The sequence below is a fragment of the Ranitomeya imitator genome, chromosome 1 (assembly GCF_032444005.1).
Source record: "Ranitomeya imitator isolate aRanImi1 chromosome 1, aRanImi1.pri, whole genome shotgun sequence".
In the NCBI taxonomy this organism is placed as follows: Eukaryota; Metazoa; Chordata; class Amphibia; order Anura; family Dendrobatidae; genus Ranitomeya; species Ranitomeya imitator.
The window spans coordinates 1,025,434,658-1,025,455,791 of NC_091282.1; the positions used below are offsets into that span (position 1 = coordinate 1,025,434,658).

At 39.9% G+C, this 21,134-nt stretch overlaps 1 protein-coding gene across 1 annotated transcript in view; it reads right to left on the reverse strand.

The window, feature by feature from the left end:
• Positions 1-21,134, reverse strand: part of FREM3 (FRAS1 related extracellular matrix 3) — a 111,716-nt gene that overhangs the window by 32,320 nt on the left and 58,262 nt on the right. The window contains exons 7-10 of the mRNA XM_069743587.1: positions 15,536-15,685; positions 5,900-6,109; positions 5,081-5,278; positions 3,804-3,968 (exon numbers count right to left, since the gene is read on the reverse strand). Coding sequence (XP_069599688.1) covers positions 3,804-3,968; positions 5,081-5,278; positions 5,900-6,109; positions 15,536-15,685 — 723 coding nt within the window. The remainder of the gene's footprint in view (positions 1-3,803; positions 3,969-5,080; positions 5,279-5,899; positions 6,110-15,535; positions 15,686-21,134) is intronic.

The following is a 21,134-nucleotide window of genomic DNA, read 5'->3' on the forward strand; positions in this document are numbered from 1 at the left end:
ACTGCAGTGCACAGGCGCCGGGAAAGGTCAGAGAGGCCCAGCGCCTGCGCACTGCAGAACTTTGCTCTGCCCTCAACAGGGCAGATAAAGTACGCCTGCGCCAGACCCACAGCATGAAGACCAGAAGAGGACGTCATCTGATGAAGATAGGAGGCGCCAGACCGGACAGCGACGCCCATCGGACCGGACCGGGACCGCCCCTGGGTGAGTATAATCTAACCTCTTTTTCTCATCTTTTAGGATACATCAGGGGCTTATCTACAGCATTACAGAATGCTGTAGATAAGCCCCTGATGCGGTGGGCTTACCTCACCCTCGATTTTGGGGGTGACAGGTTTCCTTTAAAGGGTATTCTGAAATTGTCTATTTAATAGCTCAAAACAAAACAGCCTCCCTAGTTTCTTTATGTCCTGGTTTCTTGCCGGGTGGATCTCCCCCTTGAGTGACGGCTCTGGTGAATAGTAGAACTTTAGTAGAACTATAAAGCTCAGCACAAGTTCTGCTATAACACCTTTGCTATTAATGGTTTGTTCTGAAATCAAAACTGCTATGACTATATATTAACACAGAGATAATTAGGCATTGTAACCCCTTCCTGACAGGACGGTTTTTAGATATTGTGGGTTTTTTTCTCCTCCCCTTATTGCAAGAGAATTTACTTTTTTATTTTTCCGTCAATAAAGCAGTATCATGGCTTGTTTTTTGTGCGATGAGTTGTACTTATGAATGACACCATTAATTTTAACATGTACTATACTGGAAAGCGGGAAAGAAATTTCTAAGTAAATGAAAATAGCGAAAAAGCATAATTCCACAATTGCTCTTTAGTTTTTATTTACAGCATTCATTGTACGGTTAAAATGACATGGAAATATGATTATCCAGGTCAGTGTGATTACGGAGATTCCCAGCATGCAAAGTTTTTGTTATATATTAGTGGTGAAAAATAAATTAGAAATTTGTAAAAAAAACATTTTGATCGTGTCACCATTTTCCAAGAGCCATAACAGTTTAAATTTTCAGTATATGGAGCTTTTTGAGGACTTGTTCTTTGTTCTCTAAGTAGATGTTTCTATTGATATTAATTTGGGGTAGATGTTTTGATCATCTCTTATTACGTTTTTTGTGTTGTAGTGGCCACAATTCTGTCTCTTTGATTTTTTTCTTGTTTCTCCTTTCACCAATCAGACTTTTACAGTTATACAAAATATGGATATTTTTTATTTTTTTATGTTTATTGGGGGAAAAGGGGTTAATTTGAAATTTTATATTTTACTATTATTTCATATTTTTGTAACCCTTTTTTATCACTTTTCTCTGAATTTGTTAGTCCTCCTTGAAACTGCAATCATCTGCTCACTTGTGCTATATAAGTAATGCCACAGTACTGCGGTGTATAGCAGAAATTATGGACTCCTGTGAATGCTAGTCACAGGCTGGCTTTCACAGGAGGCAGGAGGATCATAATGACAGGCACAAAAGGTTTTCAGAAGAATCGTCTGTCATGGCAATGGACTGGTGCCCTGTGATCATGTCACGGCTATGCCCCCCCTGCTTGGTGCCATAAATGTCACTGTCACAGATTAACAACGGGATTTGACAGGATAACTGCCGCAGCCATTAGCTTCTCTACTGGAATGCAACTACTGCGCACTCTGACCGGAGGCTCAGTCCCATGTAAGCAGCTGTACATTATAAAAGATAAAAGCTGTCATTGCAATAGAATAACAACAGGTAAAAAAAGCAAGTCATTTGCAAACTTGCTTATTCTCATGCTGCCCAACTGATTAAAGCAATTTAATTCAGAATACCTCTTTAATAAACATTAAAAATAATGGTCAAAATTATTTACTGTCCATATATTCTGTCTTTTGTACTTTCTTTCAACCATTTCAGGTTTCAAAAACTGTGAAGGAGCTCAAAGAAGGAAACTGACCATTTTTCAGGCATGAACACATTTTCAAATGATAAATACCAAGAGAAAATAATGAAAAGAGAAAAGTCATTTTTTTCATATATAAAATAGTGGTCATTTCCAAGTAAAACATGCCTGAAAAATGATTAATCCCATAGTCCTATATTTACAATGGCTAAAGTCACTTCGACATGGAGCATGAACACATTTTCAAATTATAAATACCAAGAGAAAATAATGAAGTGAAAGAGAGAGTATGATAGTAAAACAATAAATTTATTCAGAATTAGTTCTAAAAAGTGTATTTACACATGGTAAAAAATTAGACAAAAAGCGGGGGGGGGAATGGAAACCTCCAAATACCAAGGGAGGCACACCACCATCTCACACAGTCCTGTGATACTGACAATGATCCAAACAAGCAGCGAAATAGATAAAATAATTTTAACATATGTGTCTAAACCTGTGAGGAATAGCTTAAAGGATCAAAAAGTAGTATGCAGTGCACAGGGTTAACTGACAAATGGTAATGTATAACCTATAACCTTAGAAAGGACGCATACCTATAGGACCATACGCATATGTACCCAGGGTATGGGCATGTATTATGCTCTAAACCATATGAGAAGTGAACTTGGCACTATATATGCGGTTGGAAAATACGGTACAGCGCCAATCAGGATGTAGTGGATCAAGGTAATTTACCTGAGATAAATAGATGTCAGGAACCTGGACGTGACAGCAAGATAGTGTGGAGGCCTCCCGCGCCCGACAAGCGCCGTTTCGCAATAAAGCTTCTTCAAATGGGGCGCGGGAGGCCTCCACACTATCTTGCTGTCACGTCCAGGTTCCTGACATCTATTTATCTCAGGTAAATTACCTTGATCCACTACATCCTGATTGGCGCTGTACCGTATTTTCCAACCGCATATATAGTGCCAAGTTCACTTCCCATATGGTTTAGAGCATAATACATGCCCATACCCTGGGTACATATGCGTATGGTCCTATAGGTATGCGTCCTTTCTAAGGTTATAGGTTATACATTACCATTTGTCAGTTAACCCTGTGCACTGCATACTACTTTTTGATCCTTTAAGCTATTCCTCACAGGTTTAGACACATATGTTAAAATTATTTTATCTATTTTGCTGCTTGTTTGGATCATTGTCAGTATCACAGGACTGTGTGAGATGGTGGTGTGCCTCCCTTGGTATTTGAAGGTTTCCATTCCCCCCCCCCGCTTTTTGTCTAATTTTTTACCATGTGTAAATACACTTTTTAGAACTAATTCTGAATAAATTTATTGTTTTACTATCATACTCTCTCTTTCACTTCATTATTTTCTCTTGGTATTTATAATTTGAAAATGTGTTCATGCTCCATGTCGAAGTGACTTTAGCCATTGTAAATATAGGACTATGGGATTAATCATTTTTCAGGCATGTTTTACTTGGAAATGACCACTATTTTATATATGAAAAAAATGACTCCACATAAATGACAGAGAAGATGACTTAGAAGACGCTTGAGGAAAATCACTGCTCAGGTACTTCTGAAGCGTCATCTGATTCAAAAACTATGTGTATATGCTGGCATCATACCGTTAAGGTGCTCATACACATCTGTTGGCCAAAGGCTCATTTTTCCTACAGCTGTGCCATCCTACCCCCCATATACATGCAGATTCTTGTCAGCCGGGCGTGCAGGTAAAACTAAAGTATTGGGCATTGCAATTTAACATGACTGATCCTTCTTTCCTCTGACATGATTTAGTAAAGGAATGACCTGATTTCTATATGTCTATATATAACTAATAGTTGTATGCTGTGATAAGATAACCACAAGCAGACATTATCCATCAGCGCATAGGAAAAGAGTAACTCACTGTCTTCTACGTCCTTTATCTTCATCAGTGTTTCTTTTTGATCTCCAACTGCAGCTCCAAATTTGGAGTCACTTTTCGGCGTCCCCAGAACTAGTCTGAATTCTTCTTCCTCTTCATAGATTGTATCATCCATTAGTGTTACAATACATGGCTTCTCAATCTCACCTGAGGAAGTATGCCAATAAGATTCCATGTTACTTAAGCGGAAGCTATCATTAGAAAATGACTTACTGTTTAAATCAGCTTTTTCTGTTATATGTACAGTATATATATAAAAAATGGCAATGGTTTTATTTATCATATTATGATGTTTCTTAAAAAAAATAGTATTCTTGCAATTTTCACACTGGTAACTGAGACTTTTTTTGAACTCTTACTTTCTGTCCTTTCAGGAAATATTTATAGCAAGTCTTCATGTTATCATGAGCAGGATTTTAATTACAGGTAACACGTCTTTACACAACTGAAAGCACAGGATCCAGAAAACGCAATAGGTGATATCTCAGATAACCCTGCTCCTCCCTCTCTTCACCGTGGCCTACGCAAAGGCTCATTAGACACTTCATAAAAATGATAAAACCTGAATCCCATCATTGTGGCTATATGCATGTGTTGTTTCCTGAAACAATAGGATGCCAGAGTGGACAATGTGAAAACTGTGAGAGTTCTATTTTCTATTTTTAATGCAGATTGTGATAAAGAAAACTTCTAAAATTAAAAAAAAAAAAAAAAACATTTAGCACAAAACCTCAGATAAACAATCGGTCATTTTCTGATGATAGTTTCTCTTTAAAGAATATAATGACTTTAACATACTAAGGCTAGAACTACAGGCCTATATTTGTCATGGGAGTATGAAATTGCTGTGTCGCATTGCATCTGATGATTTCCCATGTTGTCACATTGCGATCTGCGATCTCCTGCGACACAGAAATGCAAATGTTTACAAGTACGTTGGATTTTCTGTTGCTGGTCAGAAATTACACACACTTACCATAGAATTCAGTGTAAGTCACATGCCACTGAGACTTGTATGCGACTTATCTGCGATTTGGTCATTTTATCACAGTAATATCAGAGCTCTAAAATAGTCGCATGACAGCAAGTCACAGACAGCTTGCACAGATGTTTTTCGTTGCGCGAATTGTCTTAGTATGGCTGTCATGTGACTCATGTCCCCGCGTAGTTCTAGCCATACAGTGTAAAGTGTTAAATGCACAAGTGAATTTGCATCTTATACATAAAAAATACTCTGATAGAAACGCTGTGCAAAGTACCTGGTAGAAATACCACCAAAGAGTCCTCAGTATTTGGCCTTTCCTCATAGTCCAGTGTAACCTGTGCAGAGCCCTGTCGGGTGTAACATCGAACTGAAGATTTTTGGCGGACATCACCACTTCGGTATATGATAGCTGATACTTGCTTATCCTTCTCGTTCACAAAATATACTGGCTCCTTGAACTGCACCTTAGGCACTGCAAGTAATACATTGTTAGGAATTTGATATAATGGCAGTGAAAGTGCTAAAGTGTACATACAGGAAAGGGCATTTAAAAGTAAGATATCAATTTTGGAAATTCAGATATGATATACAATGCAGTAATTGTATCAATTTTGTACCAATAAAGCATCATTCCAGCATTATTTTCTCTATTTCACTTCGGGAGTGGTGTCACTAATATAAGTTCCCTGTCTCTAGTAATATCTTTATCAGCTGCTGTCTTCTACTGTTGTCAGTGCAGCTACTGATGTCTTCTGCAGTTTGTGACCTCACTCCAGTGAATGCTTGTCGAGACAAAGGTCACTTTTCAATGTAAATCTATGAGAGCCAGAACGAGGCCCTCATACACTTACATTGAGAGCTTGTGACTGTTGCCTCTGACTTCTGGATGATGTATCAGGGGAAAAGCGGCACTGAGAAGAGCAGAAGACGGCAGCTGGTAAGTATTTTACTAGGGGGAGAGAACTTATCGATACAACTCCAGTGGCGAAATAAAAAAAGAAAATTATGGAGTAGTGTTTTAATATGTATCATATGGAATCCTCAATTTTTTCAGTATTATACAGAACAGGTTATTTCATGTTAATCAACTTACAGTCCGAGATGGTGTCATTAATTGTGACGGTGGTTTTGCTTGGCTCTCCAAGTGCAGCATTTACAGGCATACGAAGAACTAGTTCAAACTTTTCAAGACCTTCTAAAACAGGTTGGCCCAAGTCATCAAGGATGGTCACTCGAAAACTTTGCACGTTCACACCAGGGGCAAAGTCAAGATTTCTACTAATGCCAACGTAATCTGTTCCGGCTGTATGGTTAAGAGAATTATGACTTATTAAAAAAGCTAATACAACTCGTCACTCCATCTTGTTATATTCACAACATTTTAAATATTATCATATGTAGAACTGGTTCTGGAAATATGTAAAGAAAACAAATTTTCAGAAAATACTTTGCAGATCATAATAATAATAATAATAAATTATAGATGAGCAAGTTGCGGGATATGCAATTTCCTTATTTCGCAAGAATTTTCCCACGAACAGAAAAACGTATGCTTTTTTCAATTTTTTTATAAATCAGTGAGAAGATTTGTTTGCTCCATATTTTTGTGCATGGTTAATCTTTTGGAGTAAACTATGACATTTATAATTGTACACCTACACAAAAATCACTAAAAAAGTTGCACGGACCATAGTTGTTAAAATTGGTGAAAAAATACATTTACTGTTTATTGCAAACATTTTTATTATACATAAAAAGCTAATTTGCACAAAATTTTATATGGCCGTGTTACATTTGATACATTGGCCTCCTACTATTTTTTATGATCAGAGATATAAGATAATAGCATCCCCCAATGGGTGAAAGTGCATCAGCTGTCAGCTGTCCAGTATAGCTGACACCTTGCTGCCAGTAGTTTTAAATATGTTGAGGGTGCTGTTTTTAAAATGGTATCACTTTTTGGGGTTTTCCAATCTAAAAGTCCACCAAAGTCACTTCAACACTGAATAAATCCCTAAAAAATAGGTTTTGTAAATTTCCTTCAAAAATGAAAAATTTGTGCTATATTTTTAAACCTTTTAACATCCTAACAAAATAAAATCACATTTTTCAGATGGTGGTGATGTAAAGCAGACATCTGGAAAAAGTTATTTATTAACTATTTTGTCTGGCATGACTCTCTGGCTTAGGCCGGAGTCACACCATTGTATAATACGGACGAGTGCTATGCTATAAAAAAATCGCATAGCACTTGGACAAATGTTAATCTATGGGGCAGCTCCCATCATCGTTTTTTTCTCGGCTGTATTATACGTGAGAGTGAAATTGCAGCATGCTGTGATTTTCACCATATATCGGCCGAGATTCGCCAATGCAAGTCTATGGGTGCAAGAAAACCACACCACACGGATCAGCAGTGTGACTTGAGAGAATTACGCACCGGTGTCCTTTCCAAAAACCGGCAATTCAGTGCGGTGTACAGTAAAATCACACTGACAGGTTAGAATAGAATAGATAAAATAAATGTATACACATAGTATAATATACCGCTGACGTCACTGAAGCTGCGCAGACTCCCCGCCTGACCTGCGGTGAACTGACAGTGTGGAAAAATGTTCAGAAACTTTCCCACGCTAATGAGTTCATGTCCGGTCAGGCAGGGAGGCTGCACAGGCAGCTTTTCATTCTTTACACAGTGGTTTACAGTTGGAGTGGTAGCATTAGCACCGCTCCCAGTTGTAAACTATTTAACCCCTTGAGATGGATTGCAGTGTGGGACTTGACTGTACCACAGACAGGTATGGGATATTGTTGGTTTTTTATTTTGGATTTTAACAGAAGAACGAGGGCTTCGCTTGGTTGAGAGTGTAATAAAGATGGAAAACCTGTGTGTTTAATTATTACATTAAAAGACTTTATTCTGCATGTGTATGTAATTTTTAACCCTTTTATACTATTGGATTAGTAATGGACAGGTGTCTTATTGACACCTCTCCATTATTAACCCATTTACCCCCAAGGGTGGTTTGCACGTTAATGACCAGGCCAATTTTTACAATTCTGACCACTGTCCCTTTATGAGGTTATAACTCTGGAACGCTTCAACGGATCCCAGTGATTCTGACAATGTTTTCTCGGGACATATTGTACTTCATGACATTGGTAAAAATTCTTTGATAGTACCTGCGTTTGTTCGTGAAAAAAACGGAAATTTGGCGAAAATTGTGAAAATTTCGCAATTTTCCAACTTTGAATTTTTATGCAATTAAATCACAGAGCTATGTCACACAAAATACTTAAGAATTAACATTTCCCACATGTTTACTCTACATCAGCACAATTTTTGAACCAAAAGTTTTTTTTGTTAGGGAGTTATAAGGGTTAAAAGTTGACCAGCAATTTCTCATTTTTACAACACCATTTTTTTTTAGGGACCACATCTCATTTGAAGTCATTTTGAGGGGTCTATATGATAGAAAATACCCAAGTGTGACACCATTCTAAAAACTGCACCCCTCAAGGTGCTCAAAACCATATTCAAGAAGTTTATTAACCCTTCTGGTGCTTCACAGGAATTTTTGGAATGTTTAAATAAAAATGAACATTTAACTTTTTTTCACAAAAAATTTATTTCAGCTCCAATTTGTTTTATTTTACCAAGGGTAACAGGAGAAAATGGACCCCAAAAGTTGTTGTACAATTTGTCCTGAGTACACCGATACCCCATATGTGGGGGTAAACCACTGTTTGGGCGCATGACAGCTCGGAAGTGAACGAGCGCCATTTGACTTTTCAATGCAAAATTGACTGGAATCGAGATGGGACACCATGTTGGGTTTGGAGAGCCACTGATGTGCCTAAACATTGAAACCCCCCACAAGTGACACCATTTTGGAAAGTAGACCCCCTAAGGAACTTATCTAGAGGTGTGGTGAGCACTTTGACCCACCAAGTGCTTCACAGAAGTTTATAATGCAGAACCGTAAAAATAAAAAATCATATTTTTTCACAAAAATTATCTTTTCGCCCCCAATTTTTTATTTTCCCAAGCGTAAGAGAAGAAATTGGACACCAAAAGTTGTTGTACAATTTGTCCTGAGTACGCTGATACCCCATATGTGGGGGTAAACCACTGTTTGGGCGAATGGGAGAGCTCGGAAGGGAAGGAGCGCCGTTTGACTTTTCAATGCAAAATTGACAGGAATTGAGATGGGACACCATGTTGCGTTTGGAGAGCCACTGATGTGCCTAAACATTGAAACCCCCCACATGTGACACCATTTTGGAAAGTAGACCCCCTAAGGAACTTATCTAGAGGTGTGGTGAGCACTTTGACCCACCAAGTGCTTTACAGAAGTTTATAATGCAGAACCGTAAAAATAAAAAATCATATTTTTTCACAAAAATTATCTTTTTGCCCCCAATTTTTTATTTTCCCAAGGGTAAGAGAAGAAATTGGATCCCAAAAGTTGTTGTACAATTTGTCCTGAGTACGCTGATATCCCATATGTGGGGGTAAACCACTGTTTGGGCGCATGGGAGAGCTCGGAAGGAAAGGAGCGCCGTTTGACTTTTCAATGCAAAATTGACAGGAATTGAGATGGGACGCCATGTTGCGTTTGGAGAGCCACTGATGTGCCAAAACATTGAAAACCCACACAAGTGGAAAGTAGACCCCCTAAGGAATTAATCTAGATGTGTTTTGAGCGCTTTGACCCACCAAGGGCTTCACAGAAGTTTATAATGCAGAGCCATAAAAATAAAACAAAAATTTTTTCCCACAAAAATTATTTTTTAGCCCCCAGTTTTGTATTGTCCCAAGGGTAACAGGAGAAATTGGACCCCAAAATTTGTTGTACAATTTGTCCTGAGTGTGCTGATACACCATATGTGGGGGGGGGAACCACTGTTTGGCCGCATGGGAGGGCTCAGAAGGGAAGGAGCGCCATTTGGAATGCAGACTTAGATGGAATAATCTGCAGGCATCATATTGCGTTTGCAGAGCCCCTAATGTACCTAAACAGTAGAAACCCCCCACAAGTGACACCATTTTGGAAAGTAGACCCCCTAAGGAACAAATCTAGATGTGTGGTGAGCGCTTTGACCCACCAAGGGCTTCACAGAAGTTTATAATGCAGAGCCGTAAAAATAAAACAAAAATTTTTCCCACAAAAATTATTTTTTAGCCCCCAGTTTTGTATTTTCTCAAGGATAACAGGAGAAATTGGACCCCAAAATTTGTTGTCCTATTTGTCCTGAGTACGCTGATACCCCATATGTTGGGGTAAACCCCTGTTTGGGCACACGGGAGAGCTCGGAAGGGAAGGAGCACTGTTTCACTTTTTCAACGCAGAATTGGCTGGAATTGAGATCGGACGCCATGTCGCGTTTGGAGAGCCCCTGATATGCCTAAACAGTGGAAACCCCTCAATTATAACTGAAACCCTAATCCAAACACACCCCTAACCCTAATCCCAACAGTAACCCTAACCACACCTCTAACCCTGACACACCCCTAACCCTAATCCCAACTGTAAATGTAATCTAAACCCTAACCGTAACTTTAGCCCCAACCCTAACTTTAGCCCCAACCCTAACTGTAGCCCCAACCCTAACCCTAACCCCAGCCCTAACCCTAGCCCTAACCCTAGCCCTAACCCTAGCCCTAACCCTAACCCTAACCCTAATGGGAAAATGGAAATAAATACATTTTTTAAATTTTTCCCTAACTAAGGGGGTGATGAAGGGGGGTTTGATGTACTTTTATAGCGGGTTTTTTAGCGGATTTTTTGCGTTACCACATTTTGAGAGCTATAATTTTTCCATATTTTGGTCCACAGAGTCATGTGAGGTCTTGTTTTTTGCGGGACGAGTTGACGTTTTTATTGGTAACATTTTCGTGCACGTGACATTTTTTGATCGCTTTTTATTACGATTTTTGTGAGGCAGAATGACCAAAAACCAGCTATTCATGAATTTCTTTTGGGGGAGGCGTTTATACCGTTCCGCGTTTGGTAAAATTGATAAAGCAGTTTTATTCTTCGGGTCAGTATGATTACAGCGATACCTCATTTATATCATTTTTTTATGTTTTGGCGCTTTTATACGATATAAACTATTTTATAGAAAAAATAATTATTTTTGCATCGCTTTATTCTCAGGACTATAACTTTTTTATTTTTTCACTGATGATGCTGTATTGCGGCTCGTTTTTTGCAGGACAAGATGACGTTTTCAGCGGTATCATGTTTATTTATATCTGTCTTTTTGATCGCGTGTTATTCCACTTTTTGTTCGGCGGTATGATAATAAAGCGTTGTTTTTTGCCTCGTTTTTTTTTTTTCTTACGGTGTTTACTGAAGGGGTTAACTAGTGGGCCAGTTTTATAGGTGGGGTCGTTACGGACTCGGCAATACTAAATATGTGTACTTTTATTGTTTTTTTTTTTATTATTTAGATAAAGAAATGTATTTATGGGAATAATATTTTTTTTTTCATTATTTAGGAATATTTTTTTTTATTTTTTTTACACATTTGGAATTTTTTTTAAAAACTTTTTTACTTTGTCCCAGGGAGGGACATCACAGATCGATGATCTGACAGTTTGCATAGCACTCTGTCAGATCACCGATCTGACTTACAGTGCTGCAGGCTTCACAGTGCCTGCTCTGAGCAGGCTCTGTGAAGCCACCTCCCTCCCTGCAGGACCCGGATGCCGCGGCCATCTTGGATCCGGGTCTGGAGCAGGGGGGAAGGTAGAGAGACCCTCGCAGCAATGCAATCACATCGCGTTGCTGCGGGGGGCTCAGGGAAGCCTGCAGGGAGCCCCCTCCCTGCGCGATGCTTCCCTATACCGCCGGCACATCGCGATCATGTTTGATCGCGGTGTGCCGGGGGTTAATGTGCCGGGGGCGGTCCGTGACTGCTCGTGGCACATAGTGCCGGATGTCAGCTGCGATAGGCAGCTGACACCCGTCCGCGATCGGCCGCGCTCCCCCCGTGAGCACTGCCGATCGCATATGACGTACTATCCCGTCGAGGGTCAGATAGGCTCAGGGCACCTCGACGGGATAGTACGTCTAAGGTCAGAAAGGGGTTAACTGGGCTTAATGTCACCTTACAATAGCAAGGTGACATTAACCCCTTATTACCCCATATCCCACCGCTACAGGGCAATGGGAAGAGAGAGGCTAAGTGACAAAATTGCCGCATCTTACAGATGCGCCTTTTCAGGAGTGGCTGGGGGCAGATGTTTTTAGCAGGGGGGGGCAATAACCATGGTCCCTCTCCAGGCTAATAATATCTGCCCTCAGTCACTGGCTTTCCCTCTCTGGCGGAGAAAATTGTGCGGGAGCCCATGACAGTTTTTTCCGCGAATTAATCCTTTAAGTTAACACCTACAACTCCAAAATTTTACACACACACTACTAACATTATTAGTGATGGATGTATAAAAAACGGATATGCAATGGTTTACTGTATGCAAACCATGTCTCATATCCTGTCGGGTTCTGTAATGATATTACAGAATCCGACAATGGAATTATCGGCTATTCTGCTTTCTAGCTCTGTATGAAACATATATATATATATATATATATACAGTATATATATATATATATATATATATATCGTATATACTCGAGTATAAGCCAACCCGAGTATAAGCCGACCCCTCCCTAATTTTGCCACAAAAACCTGGGAAAACTTAATGACTCGAGTATAAGCCTAGGGTGGAAAATGCAGCAGCTACCGGTAAATGTCAAAAGTAAAAATAGATACCAATAAAAGTAAAATTAATTGAGACATCAGTAGGTTACCGTATATACTCGAGTATAAGCCGACCCGAGTATAAGCCGACCCCCCTAATTTTTCCACAAAAAACTGGGAAAACTTATTGACTCGAGAATAAGCCTAGGGTGGAAAATGCAGCAGCTACCGGTGAATTTCAAAAATAAAAATAGATGCTCCATACCATTCATTATGGCCCCATAGATGCTCCATATAAAGCTGTGCCATATATAATGCTCTGCACCGTTCAGTATGGCCCCATAGATGCTCCACATAAAGCTGTGCCATATAGAATGCTCTGCACCGTTCAGTATGGCCCCATAGATGCTCCACATAAAGCTGTGCCATATAGAATGCTCTGCACTGCTCAGTATGGCCCCATAGATGCTCCATATAAATCTGTGCTATATAGAATGCTGCTGCTGCAATAAAAAAATGACATACTCACCTCTCTTGCTTGCAGCTCCTCAGCGTCCCATCTTGGCATCTCTCTGCACTGACTGTTCAGGCAGAGGGCGGTGCGCACACTAGTACGTCATCGCGCCCTCTGACCTGAACAGTCAGAGCAAGAGGACGCGGAAGACGGAGCGGTGCCCAGCGGGTGGAACGTGGACAGGTAACTATGACATACTTACCTGCTCCCGGCGTCCCTGGCTCCTTATCCCGGACAGCTGGTCTCCGGGTGCCGCAGCCTCTTCCTCTCAGCGGTGCGGTCACTGTTACCGCTCATTAGAGGAATGAATATGCGGCTCCACCCCTATGGGAGTGGAGTCCATATTCATAACTTTAATGAGTGGTACTACGTGACCGCTGAACAGAGGAAGAGCTGCGGCACCGAAGACCGTGGGATGGGCAGGGGGAGCGCCAGGAGCGCCGGGACTAGGTGAGTATGCGACAGTCCTCTCTCCCCATCACCCGCCGACCCCACTGCCGATCATGACTCAAGTATAAGCCAAGAGGGGCACTTTCAGCCCAAAAATTTGGGCTGAAAATCTCGGCTTATACTCGAGTATATACGGTAAGTGTTTTTGAATATCCATATTGAATCAGGAGCCCCATATAATGCTCCATAAAGTTTATGATGGCCCTATAAGATGCTCCATATTAAAATATGCCCCATATAATCCTGCATAAAGGTTAATAATGGCCCCACAAGATGCACCATAGACACATTTGCCCAATATAATGCTGCACAAATGTTGATTATGGCCCCATAAGATGCTCCATAAAGATATTTACCCCATATAGTGCTGCACAAACGTTGATCATGGCCCCATACAGACACTTGACCCATATAGTGCTGCATAAACGTTATGGCCCCATACAGACACTTGCCCCATATAGTGCTGCACAAACGTTATGGCCCCATAGAGACACTTGTCCCATATAGTGCTGCATAAACGTTATGGCCCCATACAGTGCTGCTCAAACGTTATGGCCCCATATAGTGCTGCACAAATGTTATGGCCCCATATAGTGCTGTACAAACGTTATTGCCCCATATAATGCTGCACAAACGTTATGGCCCCATATAGTGCTGCACAAACATTATTGCCCCATATAATGCTGCACAAACGTTATGGCCCCATATAGTGCTGCACAAACGTTATGGCCCCATACAGTGCTGCACAAATGTTATGGCCCCATATAGTGCTGCACAAATGTTATGGCCCCATAGATGCTCCATAAGGACACTTGACCCATTTGCTGTTGCTGCGATAAAAAATAAAAAAATCACATACTCACCTCTCCGTCGCTCAGGCCCCTGAAACTTACAATATTCAACTGCTCCTCATTCCGGCACTGCTCCATCTTCAGCGTCTCCTGCACTGACGCTCAGGCAGAGGGTGTGCATTAACCACATCACCGCGCCCTCTGACCTGAGCGTCACTGCTGAAGACGGAGCGGTGCCGAAACGAGGAGCAGGTGAATATCGCACATGCTACCCTCCCCGTTATACTCACCTGCTCCTGGCGTGGTCCCTGCGCATCTGTTCCCCGGCACCGGCAGCTTCTTCCTGTACTGAGCGGTCACCGTTACCGTTCATTACAGTAATGACTATGCGGCTCCACCTCTATGGGAGGTGGAGCCGCATATTCATTATTGTAATGTGAGGTACCATGTGACCGCTCAGTACAGGAAGAAGCTGTCGCCGGGGAAAAGACGTGCAGGGACCGCGCCAGGAGTAGGTGAGTATAATTAGACAGTCCCCGCTCCCCCTCCCCTGCGACCCCTGGGTATGACTCGAGCATAAGCCGAGAGGGGGACTTTCAGCCCCAAAAAATGGGCTGAAAATCTCGGCTCGAGTATATACGGTATATGTTTTCACGAATATTTGAGGCCATGGATCCATTATATGTTCATTTTGCAAGCTGGCAAGAAAATCTCGGCAAACGGATGCCATATGGATGTCACACACATGTCACACAGATGCTTACATGCGAGAAAATCGCATCCTTGCATTGCATGACATACGGATGACTGTTCAGGGAACAATTCTGTGATTCCGTGTAAAACGGACAGATTTTTTATACGTTGTGTGTGACTCCAGCCTTTGGGTGCGCTCACATCTGTGTATAAAAAGTAGCTGAGATTCTAATCAGAAAAGTTGGAGAGTGTCATGCATTTTTTTCTCACCTAGTCTCACTTATGATCCACTTCACTTACAAGTGCTATGCGAGTGTGTGTTTTTTCCCTACAGGGTTAAAAAGGCCACAATTTACCAAAATGTTGCATTCACTTGCTGCATTTGGTACAATGGTCAGTCTCTTATCTAACATTGGAAGTGTACTACGGTATCATGCTTAAAAAGTGCTGTCATAAATTTTTCATTAAAATACAACATTTTAAAACATAGTGGCAGAGTAGAAGTTAGCACACTGTAGGTTTAACTCAAATTATGATTTTTATAAATGTGGGCCCATATTTTCATTCTTACCATCTGCAGACAGTGGCTCGGTTTTCCTGGAGCGAACAGTAATCGTTGCAGCTTTGGAGAGATCTGTTCCTGTTCTCCACACCCGAATTTCCACATACCCAGAACTTTCATCAACAAGATAATCAGTGTCAGCAAAGTAGAAAGCTGGCTCTAGAATAGAATGATTTTACTTTAAGATACAGGAAAGATAAATATCTTAGTACCGTGTTAGCCAGTAGATAGAAAAATATTTAGAATTGAGAGTCCTCAGTGGTTGATCCCTTTCAATGGCTAACTGAAAAGATGGTAACAAATTGCAAGCTTTCGAGACTACACAGGTCTCTTCATCAAAGACTAAAACAAATTCTGAAGAATCACATATTTATACACAACACAGCACAGAACTGTCATTATGGGAGAGTGATAAGTGATAAACAGTTGTGTCCATAAATATTGGAAAGTTCCTAGACTAGGAGTGAATGTTTTATTATCCTCTGATTGGGGTCTGGTTCTGTTATGATGACCCCACATGATCTGAAGTGCAAATTCCGTAATTGATGTAAAAAGACATAAATCCATGCGACACATTCATTCCTGCACTAAGTGTGTCAAAGGTCAATGGCGACCAGAGGAAAGATGGCCTGCCCATGAGGGCTCACATTCTACAGAATGTATTGATACTTTGATATCATCCCATATAGGTATATACATATATACATAAAAGTGCTAAGACATAATTCGCTGATAGCATTATAATATGCTAATCTCAGTGCAATAGAGTAGTAGCTAAAAAAAAAAAGTTCATGTCTGAGACATATTGTAATAAGGTCTAAATAGTGTAAAGGATGAATTAGAAAATAGGAAATTAAACTGATATAAGTTTTCCATGTTAAAACTTCACCAGACAGCAATAAGGGAACAGGTTGCCATCAAAATATTTTAGAAGTGTAGTCCTAGAATTAAAGGGAACCCGACAGTTGGTACATGTTACCCGATCCAACGATAGTATGTATTAGACCTTGGTTGCATGATTTCAGCCATGTATGTTTAACTCTGAAACGCTTCGGCAACAGTGGATCAAGCCGTGTTGGTGACTGTCAGGACAGAAAAGTACCTGGTGGCTTCTCCCCACTCACTGTCTCTGGAGTGACAGGTCTCTCTCTGTGTGTGTATAACTCCACCTACCATTAAACTATGTTTTTTCTTTAAAATCCTGCAGTATTTCATAGTTAAACATTAAATCAGCTGAAATCATGAAGCCAACATATGATACATGCTGCCCCTGAACTGGGTACCATGTGTAAGCTGTTAGATTCCTTTAAGGCCTATAACTTCATGTGCTCAGAATTAAAAAGCATCTATACTTTCAAACAATATTTCAGAATAAGCTATTCTCTGTGAATATGAGGAATAATATTATTACTGTGCATGATATGATTTGTATCCTGCATTTTCACCATTTTCTTCCTCTATAGGCATTACCCTTAATTTACAATTGACTCTGAGCTGGTGGAAACAGACTGGCTGCTATAAAGTTTACAATTCACTGTACAGCACACAGAGAAGAATTCCTGCTCTTTGTGCCTTAGTTATCACATAGACAAATACATCAGCATGGTGGAATCGAGCTCTGGGGTGAGGCAAAGGACTTGTTAGAAAGCTCTGCATGATCTTTCTATTTCTCCCTCTGTCTGTTTTCTACTCTGCTCCTCACTACTCTCCCTGGCTGTATAACATCATAATTCATTGTATTGGCAGACCATCTTGTCTTGAGCAAGAGTTGAGCTGTTGTTTCAGAGTGGATGACAAATTCAGGATGCAGGGGCAGGTGAAGAAGTGGCTCATACAGTATGTGGAGAAAGAAGCAAATTTATCTGATAATAAATATTACAAAGTTACTTATATTTTCAAGTACTGTTGCTTTATGCAAAGTTTGTTAAAACTATAGTTTCCTTTTAAAGTAAGATGTGAAGATTAAATTGGTTATGTCAGAAACAACATGCATGATCATTGAGGGTCTGATCACTGGCATTGGGACTGATCTCTAGAACAGGGTTTATACAATTCTATGTGTGCATAAAAAAGTAGTGGAAATCTGCCACCACTAATCTATTTGCTCCTACAGGATTCACCGGGATAGTTAGTCAAATGTTCCAGCACATTCCAACAATCGAAAAGCTAAGCTATTCCTTCAGCTCATGCAAAGAGGAAAGGAAATTGAATTCTACCTTTCCCCCCCTATATTCATGCTGCCAAAACACTTAACTAGTAGCATAATGCTTTCTTAGTGCTGGTCTTTCTCCCAGCACTATATCTTGTACTTATCTAAATACTTTCATAGGATAAGAGGATTTTGCTCCACAGTACAAGGTTTAGTTTGTACAGATAATTAGGCTGATGTTTCTTAGACAATTTTCATTTTGTACTTTCTAGTTACCGTAAGTTACCACCTATGAGGGCTGACATAGCTCACTAGCTCACTACCTTCAGAGATGGATCTTTATGGTTTTAGCCTCAGAGATGAAACTTTATTGTTTTGGTCTCAGAAATGGACCTTTATGGTTTTATCCTCAGAGATGGACCTTTATGGTTTTATCCTCAGAGATGGACATTTATGGTTTTATCCTCAGAGATGGACATTTATGGTTTTATCCTCAGAGATGGACCTTTATGGTTTTAGCCTCAGAGATGAAACTTTATTGTTTTAGTCTCAGAAATGGACCTTTATGGTTTTATCCTCAGAGATGGACCTTTATGGTTTTATCCTCAGAGATGGACATTTATGGTTTTATCCTCAGAGATGGACATTTATGGTTTTATCCTCAGAGATGGACCTTTATGGTTTTATCCTCAGAGATGGACCTTTATGGTTTTATCCTCAGAGATGGACATTTATGGTTTTATCCTCAGAGATGAAACTTTATTGTTTTAGTCTCAGAAATTGACCTTTATGGTTTTATCCTCAGAGATGAAACTTTATTGTTTTAGTCTCAGAAATGGACCTTTATGGTTTTATCCTCAGAGATGGACATTTATGGTTTTATCCTCAGAATGTACCTTTATGGTTTTATCCTCAGAGATGGACATATATGGTTTTATCCTCAGAGATGGACATTTATGGTTTTATCCTCAGAGATGGACCTTTATGGTTTTATCCTCAGAGATGGACATATATGGTTTTATCCTCAGAGATGAAACTTTATTGTTTTAGTCTCAGAAATGGACCTTTATGGTTTTATCCTCAGAGATGAAACTTTATTGTTTTAGTCTCAGAAATGGACCTTTATGGTTTTATCCTCAGAGATGGACATTTATGGTTTTATCCTCAGAATGTACCTTTATGGTTTTATCCTCAGAGATGGACATATATGGTTTTATCCTCAGAGATGGACATTTATGGTTTTATCCTCAGAGATGGACCTTTATGGTTTTATCCTCAGAGATGGACCTTTATGGTTTTAGCCTCAGAGATGAAACTTTATTGTTTTAGTCTCAGAAATGGACCTTTATGGTTTTATCCTCATAGATGGACCTTTAATGTTTTATCAAGTTCTTTTTACATGCTAGTCCTGGTACAAAAGATGGGAAATAGATGCAAATATGTTTTTATTTTTAAAGGATTTCTCTGGGAATAACCAAAATGTAATAACTAAAGTAAATGTCATTAAAAATAAATTACTAAATATTGTTGATCAGCAAATCACATAAATTTTATCTAGGGAGGTAATTACTACAGAGTTACAATGGACGCCATACTGTCATACTGAGAGAAACCTGTCTGAGAATATTAAGACTAGGCACAGGCTCCTGTCCTACTAAAGTGCTAGGACACATTCCTGTCAATGTAACAGTGCAGTGGCCATTTTAATACTAGACTCATTACCTTCCTAGACCAAATGATTGTGATTTGCTAATTACAATTATTTAGGAATTTATATGTGATGACATTTTATTTAATTATCATTCTTTATATTTCAGGAGAGCTCCTTTAAGTGAAAGGAAAAAAACATTTCCCAACCAGGGCTTAATTGTATATTTCAATTTTTGGAATACTCCCTTAAAACAAAAAGCAATTTGGTACTTTTCTTTAGCCTGGCGTGTGCACTCCATCTAGTCAGCCTAGCAACAACCCTGTAACATCTTTTCTTAAAATTGGGAAAGATTTATCAAAACTTGTGTAAAAAAAAGAATAATAGTTAGCCAATGATATCCAGCTATTTTCTTTATTAAGGGACAATTGAAAAATGATTGCGAGAATCTAATTGGTTTTCATGGGTTTTTATAGCTTTTCTCCAATATGATACATACCGTAGATACTATATCAGTCATTCTTGATGATTTTTTGTTAAACACATACTTTGATTCCCAATACTATTTATCTGGTCGTTAGGCTGATACCCCTCTTCCACCCATTAATCCGTCTGCCTCAGTGATATCAGTCATCTACCCATGTTCTCATTTTACCTTGTTGTTTCTGAAAAAGGGCCACTTACACTAATCCTCAAAGGAGCCCGTGAAAGCAGCCTAAGAAAGCTTACCTTTGTTGTGTGTCTACAAGGGAAGTAAACCTTTTATTTTTTACCCCTACCCTTCAAGTCTTTGTACATTGATTGTGTGCATAGGATACAGCATGAGCAGGAAATTTATGATTAGAGCAACAATTCATGAGATCATGTTCCCATGCCCAGGTGCTTCTTGAGCTGTCTTAAAGGATACGAAAAAGACTAGGTCCCAGATAGCCAAAATGTAAAATAGATGAACAATGGCACTAGTCTACTTCCCTCACCATGTAACTGGCAGTTTGAAAAGACCTATTCACCCATGGCATCTATATGGGTGGGATTTGGGGGATTTTATTTTACTTTGACCTAATCCACTTGAAATCATGTTTAAATTGAGGATGAATCGAAATGAAATGAGAGAACTTAAAGGGGTCGTCTGGCCAAAGCGGATAAGTCTGCAGTCACTCCGTGCGCTGCGGGGATTCGCCGGTTTCAGACCTGCTACTGGAGGGAATCTATGAGTTATACATACTCCCGGCCATACTCATACAGTGGGGCAAAAAAGTATTTAGTCAGTCAGCAATAGTGCAAGTTTCACCACTTAAAAAGATGAGAGGCGTCTGTAATTTACATCATAGGTAGACCTCAACTATGGGAGTGAAACTGAGAAAAAAAAATCCAGAAAATCACATTGTCTGTTTTTTTAACATTTTATTTGCATATTATGGTGGAAAATAAGTATTTGGTCAGAAACAAACAATCAAGATTTCTGGCTCTCACAGACCTGTAACTTCTTCTTTAAGAGGCTCCTCTTTCCTCCACTCATTACCTGTAGTAATGGCACCTGTTTGAACTTGTTATCAGTATAAAAAGACACCTGTGCACACCCTCAAACAGTCTGACTCCAGACTCCACTATGGTGAAGACCAAAGAGCTGTCAAAGGACACCAGAAACAAAATTGTAGCCCTGCACCAGGCTGGGAAGACTGAATCTGCAATAGCCAACCAGCTTGGAGTGAAGAAATCAACAGTGGGAGCAATAATTAGAAAATGGAAGACATACAAGACCACTGATAATCTCCCTTGATCTGGGGCTCCACGCAAAATCCCACCCCGTG